Source organism: Leiobunum rupestre, chromosome 1 (genome assembly GCF_980474605.1).
Source record: "Leiobunum rupestre chromosome 1, qqLeiRupe1.1.hap1, whole genome shotgun sequence".
Lineage (NCBI taxonomy): Eukaryota > Metazoa > Arthropoda > Arachnida > Opiliones > Sclerosomatidae > Leiobunum > Leiobunum rupestre.
In genome coordinates this window covers 28,399,016-28,411,242 of record NC_143384.1, presented here as the reverse complement: position 1 = coordinate 28,411,242, position 12,227 = coordinate 28,399,016, and the positions used below count along the sequence as shown (strand labels likewise).

The 12,227-nt window shown below is 37.3% G+C and overlaps 1 protein-coding gene across 1 annotated transcript; it reads left to right on the top strand.

Moving 5' to 3' along the window:
• The first annotated feature begins 308 nt into the window (after positions 1 to 308).
• Positions 309 to 2,471, top strand: LOC149962048 (uncharacterized). The gene is made up of 7 exons (XM_090174973.1): positions 309 to 482; positions 1,168 to 1,202; positions 1,736 to 1,774; positions 1,852 to 1,872; positions 2,109 to 2,129; positions 2,257 to 2,280; positions 2,344 to 2,471. The coding sequence occupies exons 1-7, from the start codon at positions 317 to 319 to the stop codon at positions 2,401 to 2,403; spliced, it is 366 nt and encodes a 121-aa protein (XP_090031099.1). The 5' UTR covers positions 309 to 316; the 3' UTR covers positions 2,404 to 2,471.
• Positions 2,472 to 12,227: the final 9,756 nt, after the last annotated feature.

The following is a 12,227-nucleotide window of genomic DNA, read 5'->3' as shown; positions in this document are numbered from 1 at the left end:
AGCTACTTGATATTCGTGTTCTATGTTAACCTAAAATCATTTTTGGTTTTGTTAATCTAATTCGGCTGTGCCTACAATATTTTAAGTTTCCGTTTTGGCATTTTAACTTCACTAATTTGTTTTTATAGTTTGGTATTTCCCGTTTAAAAAATCCCCGCTAAACGGAATAACCATCCAGTACATGGAACCTCCTATTTATTCAGATGTTAAGCTCGTTCTTTTAGATTATGATGACACAACACGCGACGAACGACTAAGCGATAGTATAAAATAAACGGGAAGAAAGAGCAATTTCTCATTCAAGAAACTCCTCAACATGAAGATAACTTTAGTTCTTTTGGTCGTATTGGTGGCGGTGGCGTTCGTGGCGGCGGAGGAGGAGGAGAAGAAGGAAGGGAAGGGAAAAGGCAAAAGAGGAGAGAAAATGCTAGAGCGCATGTGTGGCGAGAAAAAGGAAGGAGAAGGTGAAGGAAAAGGCAAAGGTAAAATGAATTACGTAACGCCATCTATGGAATTAAAACAATAATGTTCAAATTAATAGATTTCCATACGCTAAAATATAATCGAAATTTACAATGTTTTTAATATTCTCAAGTTATTTGGTTATCTGAATATGGCAGGTAACTGCCCAATGCAGATTTTATGGATTGATAACTACAGTGTTAAAAAATTATGTTCTTTTATTTTTAATAATGTTTATTTGACAAGGAAAACTTTGTGAGCAGCCGCTGTGGCAAAGTCTATTCGGGTTAGCTACCAAATTTCGAATTACTACGTTTCATAATGGTATATAAGATAGGAAAGCACCCGTTTACGCCTTATCGTTCAACGCGGAAGTTTCACCAATTAGTGCCACATAACGAAATTCCTATAAAGGAACTTCCAGGGGGCAGTTTTTGAGCAATCATTTTTTTGCCAAATTTGGGAAATATTGCCTTAATTTAAGTCTAAAGAAAATTTGTTCCGCTTTGCGTTAATTAAAATTTAAAACCAATATTTTACACTTTTTCTTTACGCATTAGCAAAATCTGTATTAATGCGTAAAGAAAAACGCAAATAATGTATGTCCTCAAATCCTTACGAGAGATTAAGACAGTACAAAAACACACTTTATTTACTGGTGAAATCGAACTATCGTAGAGTAATAATTTGCTATACAATTTGTAGGAAGATGGGAAAAGATGAGTGAAGAATGCAAAAAGGTACGTGTGCATTTAATATACACGCGGCCATAAAGATACTTAGATTGGAAATTTTAGTGGGTTGTGGCTGAATTATTGTAGAACTTACTTTTAAGAAAACTTATTTTGACTAAAAAAATAAATGGCGTATGCTTCAATTTAATCAGTCTCGGAAATAGATTTATGATAATCCGATTTCTTTTATCATACATGTTTTTATTGAATTTAAAGTGTTTTTCACAAAATTGAAATAGTTGATCGAGTACATAATTGTTTAAAAAGACCAAAAGAGCTACGTTAGATATTGAACCGAGCGTGGCTCGGCGCATGGTTGTCATCCTGTGGTTTAAGCTCTGCCCGCGAAGGTTTGTCACAATGGCGTGTAATACGTACCAGATAATAATTCCGGTTCTCATTATGGATTCCTGGCACTGCTAGCACTTCGTAGCTTTGGCCATGGCCCCTATTTTCGAAAAAATCTTTTCGTAGACGTTCCACTGCTTCTACTATTCTATATAAATCATAAACGACTTATTTTACCTATTCATACACAGATCTGGAGCGACGCCAAACCAGAAATGTGCAAGAAATTCGTAAGTATTCACATGATAGAGCTTAAAATTTAAGTTATAATGGTCATCTTCTAAGTTATTGCTTCCAACTTTAACAGAACGCCGGTGATAAGGACGGGGTAAGCAAATTTACAATATTTTTCACTCCAAAACTATGGCTCAACCAAAATAAATATCGTATGTAATTGAAAGCAATTAGAGAAAAAGTCATATTTTTTCCGACATAATTTTTAAGTTTATCGACAAAAGAACACATATTTTAATTCAAACTGATGGGCAAATAATTAAAAACTATATTTAAATGAATTATTTTACTCTAACCATTTTTAATCCAACATTTCTTAATCCTTAACAGGCTAAGGCAGACATGAAAAAGGTAAATAAATGTGTCATAAATTTATATTTAAAATCATAAAATAACAATAATTTTTATTATATAAACACGTTTATTGTATTTTTATTTTCCTAAAATTTAAAATTTATTTGGTTACTTTAATTTACAGGCCTTTGAAGCCGCGAAAGAAAAGGTAGTTACAAACATATACTAAGTAAGCACAGGAAATATATTAAATTTGTTTTATCGATTTCAGGAGTGTATGCCAAAAGGCAAGGGTAAAGGCAAAGGCAAGGGCAAAGAAGCTGAAGAATAACTATCAATTAAATTATAACGCGTGGTAGAAGTTGTAAAATAATAAAAAGGAGTATTTTTAAACCAGTACACTTAGAATTTTTAATTACTTAAAATTAAAATACTAATCTTTTAATGAATCTTTTTATAATTATAGTTATTATTAAATATAAATATTTGAGCTTAAGGCTACAGCGCTTCAAATCCGGGAAAAACTTTCTTAAACCAAGTTTCTACGTGAACTGGCTTTCAGAAACTAACACAATTCTTACATTAAACCATAGAAAACATTTATCAATTTCTAACCCCAGCAACCGTGTAATATGTCTTCCATTGGTGCGATCAAATTAGACGTCGCTGTGAAATTGGCTCGACACTACATTATTCCCTTGCATATCATAAAAGTGTATCTATACGTACACCTTTAAATTGTGAAAAAAAAGAGGCCAGCGTTTTAGACTAGTCCTTATTATTTCATAGACAAACAGAAAAAAGGGTTTGATTTAAAACCCTTAGAGTATTTAAATATCTCTATAAATTTAAAAACCCCAAAAACCCTTTAAAGGCAATATTCAAACACACTTGTTTAAAAAAACCTTATATATTGGGTAACGGTTTTCTAGGAAAGAAGCTAGTAACCCTCCTTGACCAGTCAATATCGCTAGAATTATAATTACTTAACGAATTAAGACTTTAGGGAAATTTAGAACACACAGATTTCAAATCAATTACAACATTTAATATTTAAATCCTCAGTAATGGTAATCATTAACTCCTACCTAATAATCTTTTTGGCCAAAACCCTACACCTAAAAATATTAACCCGACGATGCAAACGAATAACAACTTGGTGAAAACCAATATCCAAAACTTAACTAAAAACGCAGATAATCCACAGTTCATAAATGAGCGCAAAAATTGACAAGTTGTAAAGTTCAAGAATGAGAGGAGCTTTCTAACACAAATAACCAACGCGCGATGACTCTATTGACATGATGGCGAACTCCGACTGACCATTATTATTATTATTATTATTATTATTGTTAGTTCACAAAATTTGCCAAAAAATGTCCCCTACTTCCACCGCTGGTTTTCAGGGACCCCCTTAATCCCTTATGAACTCACAATAATGCTATACAGCAATATGACTCCCTCATTCCCACAGTGTTTTGAAATATAATATCTATGAAATGTAACATGTTATTATATTTTTTCATATGACTTTATGCGTCATTTATATTTCAGTGATACAATAGGGACAAACGTTTTCTTTACGGAATTTTTAAGAAATTATTTTTTCAATATGTGTTTAAAATTGCCTTTGACGTTACAATTAAATTTGCAAAGTCTCTAATAAATACACTTTCTGAAAACTTAATATACAGGTCCAAATCTTATTAAAATATGGTTTTTTCAAATGGCTTTATTTATTTAAAAGAATTCAAGTGGCTGCACGATATTTTAGGATAATCTTGTTACGAATTGGCCGTAGAAAACCATGCCAAATTCCGAATTATGTCGTAAGGTTTTGTGGATACAGCAACGTTTTTAGCATCCAAAAAATCATATTTTATTTATATTACGTCTCTGATCATACGGTTTTCTTTTAAACTAATAAAAAACACCGTTAAATGAAAGGGTATAATGTTTGGTATGTTATTGGTTTTGTACAAAGTTACTAAAACGGAATACCTGTAAACCTTCGGCCAGGATTTCAAATTTGACCATTTTTCGGTGTCATTAATAAGCATACCTGCACGTCTTATTTAAGCCATTTATGACAATAATATACAAAACTCTAAAAACCAAAGCCTCCTATGATGAGCTTGTTTTTCCATCACCTCGTATCTCCGTGAAAAATTGGTCTTTTTTAATGAAACCAACTTTATTGTACATTTTAAATAATTCACTACAACTTTCCCGTTAAAGGTTGTCTTCTGGCATTTACCCACTAAAAATTGGTTTTTGGTTTTAAACGTGAAAATATTTTTCAATTTTTCTGAAAATTTTAATTGCAAGCGTTCTGATATTAAAATAATACCCCGGAAATTTCGCAACTTTAACTTTTGAAGTATTTGAGAAAAATGCCAGTAAGAGCAATTCTGCAAACACTATATACCTTCATATAGTTTTTGAGAGAATACCCTGTATCAATCAATTTGAAAGACCCGTTATATCAAATAATCCGTGACTAAACGAAAGTTGAGTGGGATGCCGAAATATAGTTTAAATGGTATTTTTAACCATATTTAAATTTCATTTCATTTATAAATTCAGGAAAATAAGGCTCACGAATTAAAAGTTTGTGCCAAAATTTTCCTTTTTAATGGTGGAAGTTATCTCCCCATTGGTTAAAGGTGTTCCTCCCGAGTTATATGGTTCCCCCTTTCCATAAAAAACTTGCAGAGGTTAACAGCTATAGCCATGAATGTATTCATTTCAACCATGCATATCGAACTATATCATTACCCTTTCTACCATCTAGGGCTAAAATGGGCGGTGCCTTTCTGCGTTTTAGGTAATCACTTGAGCCAATTAGAGACAGGCATTTGTCGTTGGCTCGATTCACAAACCGTTTCCGGGATTACGCGATTTAACCGGCGAAGGAAATGACTCGTGGTTCTTAGAAATATACCTGTACTTAAACAATTACTTGATAATCATAAATAAAAGAATTTATTAATAATATTCTTACCTATTTTCACTCAATCAAAAAGATGTGTATTAAAATTTTAGAAATTAAATTTCGGGCTAAGCCTTGGCACTGAAATCTGGTCAAGTTTCAAAACCTTGCCCTTCAACGTGACGTCGCGGTTTTTTTTCCGACGCTCGAAATTCGCAGCTTGCATCCTAAGATTCCTCGGAGTTGTTTTTGAAGTTGAAATACAATTATCTTTTCTTCTACATTCGTCAATAGTAAGTAGATCTGTCCATTTATTTATATTTTGGCTATTTTTACGGTTTATAGTATAGTATATTGGAAAATAGTTATTGTTTAGTATTTTTTAGTGCTTCTCTTAAGCCTTTACCCGCAATGAAAATGTTTATATCAGCTCAGCTGTTACAGAATAGTGTTGATAATTTTTCCTAGCACTTTTCTTTAATTGGCAAAGTAGATTTATTTATAACGTTAATTAATATATTTATTTTATTTCATTTAATATAATTTTTGTAATTCTTTAAGGGTTTCTGTGATATAACTACAACATGCCAGGAATGTGTTGGGGTGTAAAAATTGTGTTGGGAAAACCAAATAAAAAGTCTCATATAACTGTTTTCCCAAGCATAAAAATTTAAAATCTCTTTGGCTTACAAGAACTTCAGCTTCAATTAGAAATGTGAAAACCGCAAGAATCTGTTCAGCTCATTTCACAGTTGATGAATACGAAAATAATCTAAAATCAGAACTACTCAACAAAAAAAACTCGCAATTATTTGAAAAAAAAAACATCAGTTCCTATTCTGAATCTGTGAGGTTGGGAAACGTTATTAGAAAATAATTCAGACAACAGGCTGTCCCGAGGGAAATTTAAAACAATAACGGATTATCTACAAAATACAAACAATGCCACGAAACTAAGAAATCTTCAATCAAATCCTATCAGATTTTCGGGAATTTTAAATTCTAGTTATATTACTGTAACTTAAGACGTTCCTGATATTGTGAATCTTATCAAAGTTCCTAGAATTTCTGAAACCCACAATGAAACATATGAAGTTCCTAGTATCACGGAAACATGCAAAGTTTATAGTACTACTGAAAACTACCTGAACAATTGAACTTCCTCCAACCATTACAGCAACGTAAGAAAACCACTAAACAATGATACGGCTATCACTCGAAAGAAACTCTAGTTCCAAATTAATAAAAGATGTGAAACGACTTGGCCTAGGAAAAACAAAATTTGAGAAGCTGTATTACGAAAGACGTTTTACACAAACGTTTTTTGCCAAATAAAGCAGCTTATGGGGAAAAAGAAGGTTTACTGGAATAATGAAGATTTTGGCAATGTTTTCAATGTGCGTTACCTTAGTGAAAGGGTGTATATATACTTATGATAAAAATGTACCTTAAAGTCGAGTATTAATAAAAATGACTGATAACTCAATCAAATGTTCTCAACTTTATCACATGTATTTTTAATTAAGAACTGTAATTGGAAATTAGTACATTTTTAATCCTATAGGAAATGTTTTGTCATTTTACCATCTTCTTTAATTGAAACGTACGCCTAAATGAGCAGTATTTTTAAAATCGCTAGAGATTTAATATTATGGTTATTGTGTTGAGCACAACCATAAGGTTTTTATATTAAAATGTACTCTTGATTAAAAGGATATTAAACCAAAATATATTGAACTCAAGCCTAATATGTAACCATACCATAAACTATCTACTAATAAAAACCATTAAATATTTTTAAATATATTCAGGACGGTATATGAAAAATTATACATAAAAATAAATAGTATATAATATATAATAAAAAGTAAATATAATATAAATAAAAAGTGTATAATATACGTAATTAGGACATATATATATATATATATATATATATATATATATATATATATATATATATATATATATATATATATATATATAAAATTGTTTCGTGTGATTATGTTAACTATGCTATTAGAGATATATATAAAATAATATAAATGCTAAAAATACCTATAGTAAATTTCATATTATATATCAGGTTAAAAATAAAAACGTAGTTATAATTTACAATAAATACATATTAAAACAGTAGTTCTTAATAATAATGTGCTTGAGCCTCTACTTGATTATTTGGCTTTTGACAGACACTCATATATAAAAATAGGCTACCCCATCAATGTGAGTCGCCCACGTACGACGTCACTATCTCTCTCTCTCTCTGAGACGTTTCGGAAAATCGTCCAAAACGCGTATATTGAATGCGACCCCCTTGAGACCAGACTACCTAATGCAGTTCGATATTCATGGTTAAAATTAATACATTCATGCTATAGTGAGTTCAAGAATGTATTTATTTATATTTAGGAAGAATGATTATGTTGCGACAATCGCCGGGCACGTTGAACGCCTTTCCCCTGTCTCGCGCGGGGGGAAGGACAAAACGTCACCGGAGTTTGATTACCATCGCGTTAGGTGACGTGAATTTTAAGCAGCCAATGAAATACCGGGACTACTCGTTTTATTTTAAGTGGAGGAGCGTACTGGGGGGACCAACGGGTGGATTGAGAGAAAGGCTAAAAACCGTCTCGACATAGACATTCTCCCTAGGTATACATAGTTTGCATCCCTACGTCATCAATGACGCAGTTCCAAGTATAGATATAAGAACCAAGAATAAATATTTAATTTGAGCAAGAATGAACGATTCTTTGCCGCCATTTTTCTGGTGTAGATTTCTTAGTAAAACGGGAGGGTTAACAGTTTCAATCGTCTGTTTGCGGATTTTAATTATTTTCAAATGATTAAGAAATTATTTTCACGTTAAAAATTGTTCGAGTAGTTCAATTACCAAGGAAGAGCGAAAATTGTTTATTTTATTCGATAGCGAAGGTAATTGTAAAAAGGATGACCGCAAAGGCCTAACTTTGATAAGCTTTGTTAACTTCTTTTCGTAGATATTTCTGTCGTAATTTGATATTTTATTTAAATAACCCGGCCTTAGAATCTTATCTGGCTTTGTTTAGGGCCCATTTAAAATTTTAAAGCATAAATCTAATACGTTTTGTAGCTTTGACGAGATTACCAACAAAATGGCTACCTATTTAGTAGCTACGCGCGAAATGGTTTGAATTTTTGATCGCCCTCCCAGTTTCCTTGGAGACCATAGGCCCCTCCCTTCGGTGCAAACTATGTATAAATAAATACATTCTTGGTGAGTTTAGGGAGCTGTTGGTTTGCGTGGCACCTTCCTTCGCATTGTAACCCGGATACCTGATTTAATGGCATTAAAAGTGGCTTGGACCAACGCTGGTACATTGTGTATTAGCTTAAGTGATTATTATTAACAATATTGTTTATTAAATTTCAAACTTTTACTTCATGCAATCTTAGAGAGACGTAAATTTTGGTCAGAAATGTTACTTTTAAATAATTTCGCATATAAAAATTGTAATGTGGAATGTGAAATTGTACAAATACACAATTATTATCTTTTGGCAACTGAGGCTATAGTAAATATCTCGATGAGCAAAAATTTAAAGCCATGTAAAACGTCGTGAAGATAACAATTTGATTTAAATTAAATTTTAAGCCAGATCTGAATTGCAATATCTAATAAAAGCTTTATTAATTATTTAATATATTTATTAAGCGTAACAAATGTGGAATGGGTACATCATTTAAGAAAATATTAAGGCAAATAATCAGCTGTCAAAAAAAATTCTAATATATAGTGAGAGCCGCATAAGCCACTGACAATTTAATTATATTTAAATCTCCACCAAATTCATATTTTTTCTACTTTACTAAAAATAATTCCGGAAAAAAATAAATAATAATATAGCTAAATTTCGTCTTCTGAAGAAGCTAGTTTTACCACCTTTTCCTGTTGTTCTGGTGCACAGGAAAACGACTATATACAGTCACGGAAAACTTTACCGGATTTTACCGCCGCCAGCGCTGCCGGTAAACGATAAAACTGATAAAGAAATGTTGAAATATCTCTAGTATATTTTTCTGGTTTTTTAGCGCTTTGAGCTTAACAAATAAGCGAGCGTTACGCTGTCACGTTATACAAAGAGCGATTTTGAAAGTCTTTAAAAGTAGGCTTACGAAACTCTTGCGTCTATTATCTGACGACATAATGCTCTCTGATTGGTCGAGCCCAATGTATGGCACGCCAAACAGGTCAAAATTCGTGTTTGCTTTCTCTCTCTCTTATTTTACGAAAATACCTTTCTCTCTGACATCGTTAGCACTCTCTCTATCTTAAATTACAAACACATCGTCCGTCGGTCTCTCCGACATCGTCTGTGACGCTCTCTCTGACATCGTTAGCTCTCTCTCTATCTTAAATTACAAACACATCGTCCATCGGTCTCTCTGACATCGTTAGCTCTCTCTCTATCTTAAATTACAAACACATCGTCCATCGGTCTCTCGCACATTGTCTAGCGTTCGCTCTCGTACATCGTCTAGCGTTCTCTCGTACATCGTCCCGTCGCTCTCTCCAACATCGTCTAGCGTTCTCTCGTACATCGTCCCGTCGCTCTCTCCGACATCGTCTTGCGTTCTCTCGTACATCGTCTAGCGTTCTCTCGTACATCGTCCCGTCGCTCTCTCCAACATCGTCTAGCGTTCTCTCGTACATCGTCCCGTCGCTCTCTCCAACATCGTCTAGCGTTCTCTCGTACATCGTCCCGTCGCTCTCTCCGACATCGTCTTGCGTTCTCTCGTACATCGTCTAGCGTTCTCTCGTACATCGTCCCGTCGCTCTCTCCGACATCGTCTTGCGTTCTCTCGTACATCGTCCCGTCGCTCTCTCCAACATCGTCTAGCGTTCTCTCGTACATCGTCCCGTCGCTCTCTCCGACATCGACTTGCGTTCTCTCGTACATCGTCTAGCGTTCTCTCGTACATCGTCCCGTCGCTCTCTCCGACATCGTCTTGCGTTCTCTCGTACATCGTCTAGCGTTCTCTCGTACATCGTCCCGTCGCTCTCTCCAACATCGTCTAGCGTTCTCTCGTACATCGTCCCGTCGCTCTCTCCGACATCGTCTTGCGTTCTCTCGTACATCGTCTAGCGTTCTCTCGTACATCGTCCCGTCGCTCTCTCCAACATCGTCTAGCGTTCTCTCGTACATCGTCCCGTCGCTCTCTCCAACATCGTCTAGCGTTCTCTCGTACATCGTCCCGTCGCTCTCTCCGACATCGTCTTGCGTTCTCTCGTACATCGTCTAGCGTTCTCTCGTACATCGTCCCGTCGCTCTCTCCGACATCGTCTTGCGTTCTCTCGTACATCGTCCCGTCGCTCTCTCCAACATCGTCTAGCGTTCTCTCGTACATTGTCCCGTCGCTCTCTCCGACATCGACTTGCGTTCTCTCGTACATCGTCCCGTCGCTCTCTCCAACATCGTCTAGCGTTCTCTCGTACATCGTCCCGTCGCTCTCTCCGACATCGTCTTGCGTTCTCTCGTACATCGTCTAGCGTTCTCTCGTACATCGTCCCGTCGCTCTCTCCGACATCGTCTTGCGTTCTCTCGTACATCGTCCCGTCGCTCTCTCCAACATCGTCTAGCGTTCTCTCGTACATCGTCCCGTCGCTCTCTCCGACATCGACTTGCGTTCTCTCGTACATCGTCTAGCGTTCTCTCGTACATCGTCCCGTCGCTCTCTCCAACATCGTCTAGCGTTCTCTCGTACATCGTCCCGTCGCTCTCTCCGACATCGTCTTGCGTTCTCTCGTACATCGTCTAGCGTTCTCTCGTACATCGTCCCGTCGCTCTCTCCAACATCGTCTAGCGTTCTCTCGTACATCGTCCCATCGCTCTCTCCGACATCGTCTTGCGTTCTCTCGTACATCGTCTAGCGTTCTCTCGTACATCGTCCCGTCGCTCTCTCCAACATCGTCTAGCGTTCTCTCGTACATCGTCCCGTCGCTCTCTCCGACATCGTCTTGCGTTCTCTCGTACATCGTCTAGCGTTCTCTCGTACATCGTCCCGTCGCTCTCTCCAACATCGTCTAGCGTTCTCTCGTACATCGTCCCGTCGCTCTCTCCGACATCGTCTTGCGTTCTCTCCGACATCGTCTAGCGTTCTCTCGTACATCGTCCCGTCGCTCTCTCCAACATCGTCTAGCGTTCTCTCGTACATCGTCCCATCGCTCTCTCCGACATCGTCTTGCGTTCTCTCGTACATCGTCTAGCGTTCTCTCGTACATCGTCCCGTCGCTCTCTCCAACATCGTCTAGCGTTCTCTCGTACATCGTCCCGTCGCTCTCTCCGACATCGTCTTGCGTTCTCTCGTACATCGTCTTGCGTTCTCTCGTACATCGTCTAGCGTTCTCTCGTACATCGTCCCGTCGCTCTCTCCAACATCGTCTAGCGTTCTCTCGTACATCGTCCCATCGCTCTCTCCGACATCGTCTTGCGTTCTCTCGTACATCGTCTAGCGTTCTCTCGTACATCGTCCCGTCGCTCTCTCCAACATCGTCTAGCGTTCTCTCGTACATCGTCCCGTCGCTCTCTCCGACATCGTCTTGCGTTCTCTCGTACATCGTCTTGCGTTCTCTCGTACATCGTCTAGCGTTCTCTCGTACATCGTCCCGTCGCTCTCTCCAACATCGTCTAGCGTTCTCTCGTACATCGTCCCGTCGCTCTCTCCGACATCGTCTTGCGTTCTCTCGTATATCGTCTTGCGTTCTCTCGTACATCGTCTAGCGTTCTCTTGTACATCGTCCCGTCGCTCTCTCCAACATCGTCTAGCGTTCTCTCGTACATCGTCCCATCGCTCTCTCCGACATCGTCTTGCGTTCTCTCGTACATCGTCTAGCGTTCTCTCGTACATCGTCCCGTCGCTCTCTCCAACATCGTCTAGCGTTCTCTCGTACATCGTCCCGTCGCTCTCTCCGACATCGTCTTGCGTTCTCTCGTATATCGTCTTGCGTTCTCTCGTACATCGTCTAGCGTTCTCTTGTACATCGTCCCGTCGCTCTCTCCAACATCGTCTAGCGTTCTCTCGTACATCGTCCCATCGCTCTCTCCGACATCGTCTTGCGTTCTCTCGTACATCGTCTAGCGTTCTCTCGTACATCGTCCCGTCGCTCTCTCCAACATCGTCTAGCGTTCTCTCGTACATCGTCCCGTCGCTCTCTCCGACATCGTCTTGCGTTCTCTCGT

Excerpts from the sequence above, each read along its gene's own strand:
- LOC149962048 (XM_090174973.1), top strand. The coding sequence starts at position 317 with ATGAAGATAACTTTAGTTCTTTTGGTCGTATTGGTGGCGGTGGCGTTC. Across the intron at positions 1,775-1,851 it reads CAGAAATGTGCAAGAAATTC|AACGCCGGTGATAAGGACGG; the intron begins GTAAGTATTCAC and ends CAACTTTAACAG. Across the intron at positions 1,873-2,108 it reads ACGCCGGTGATAAGGACGGG|GCTAAGGCAGACATGAAAAA; the intron begins GTAAGCAAATTT and ends AATCCTTAACAG.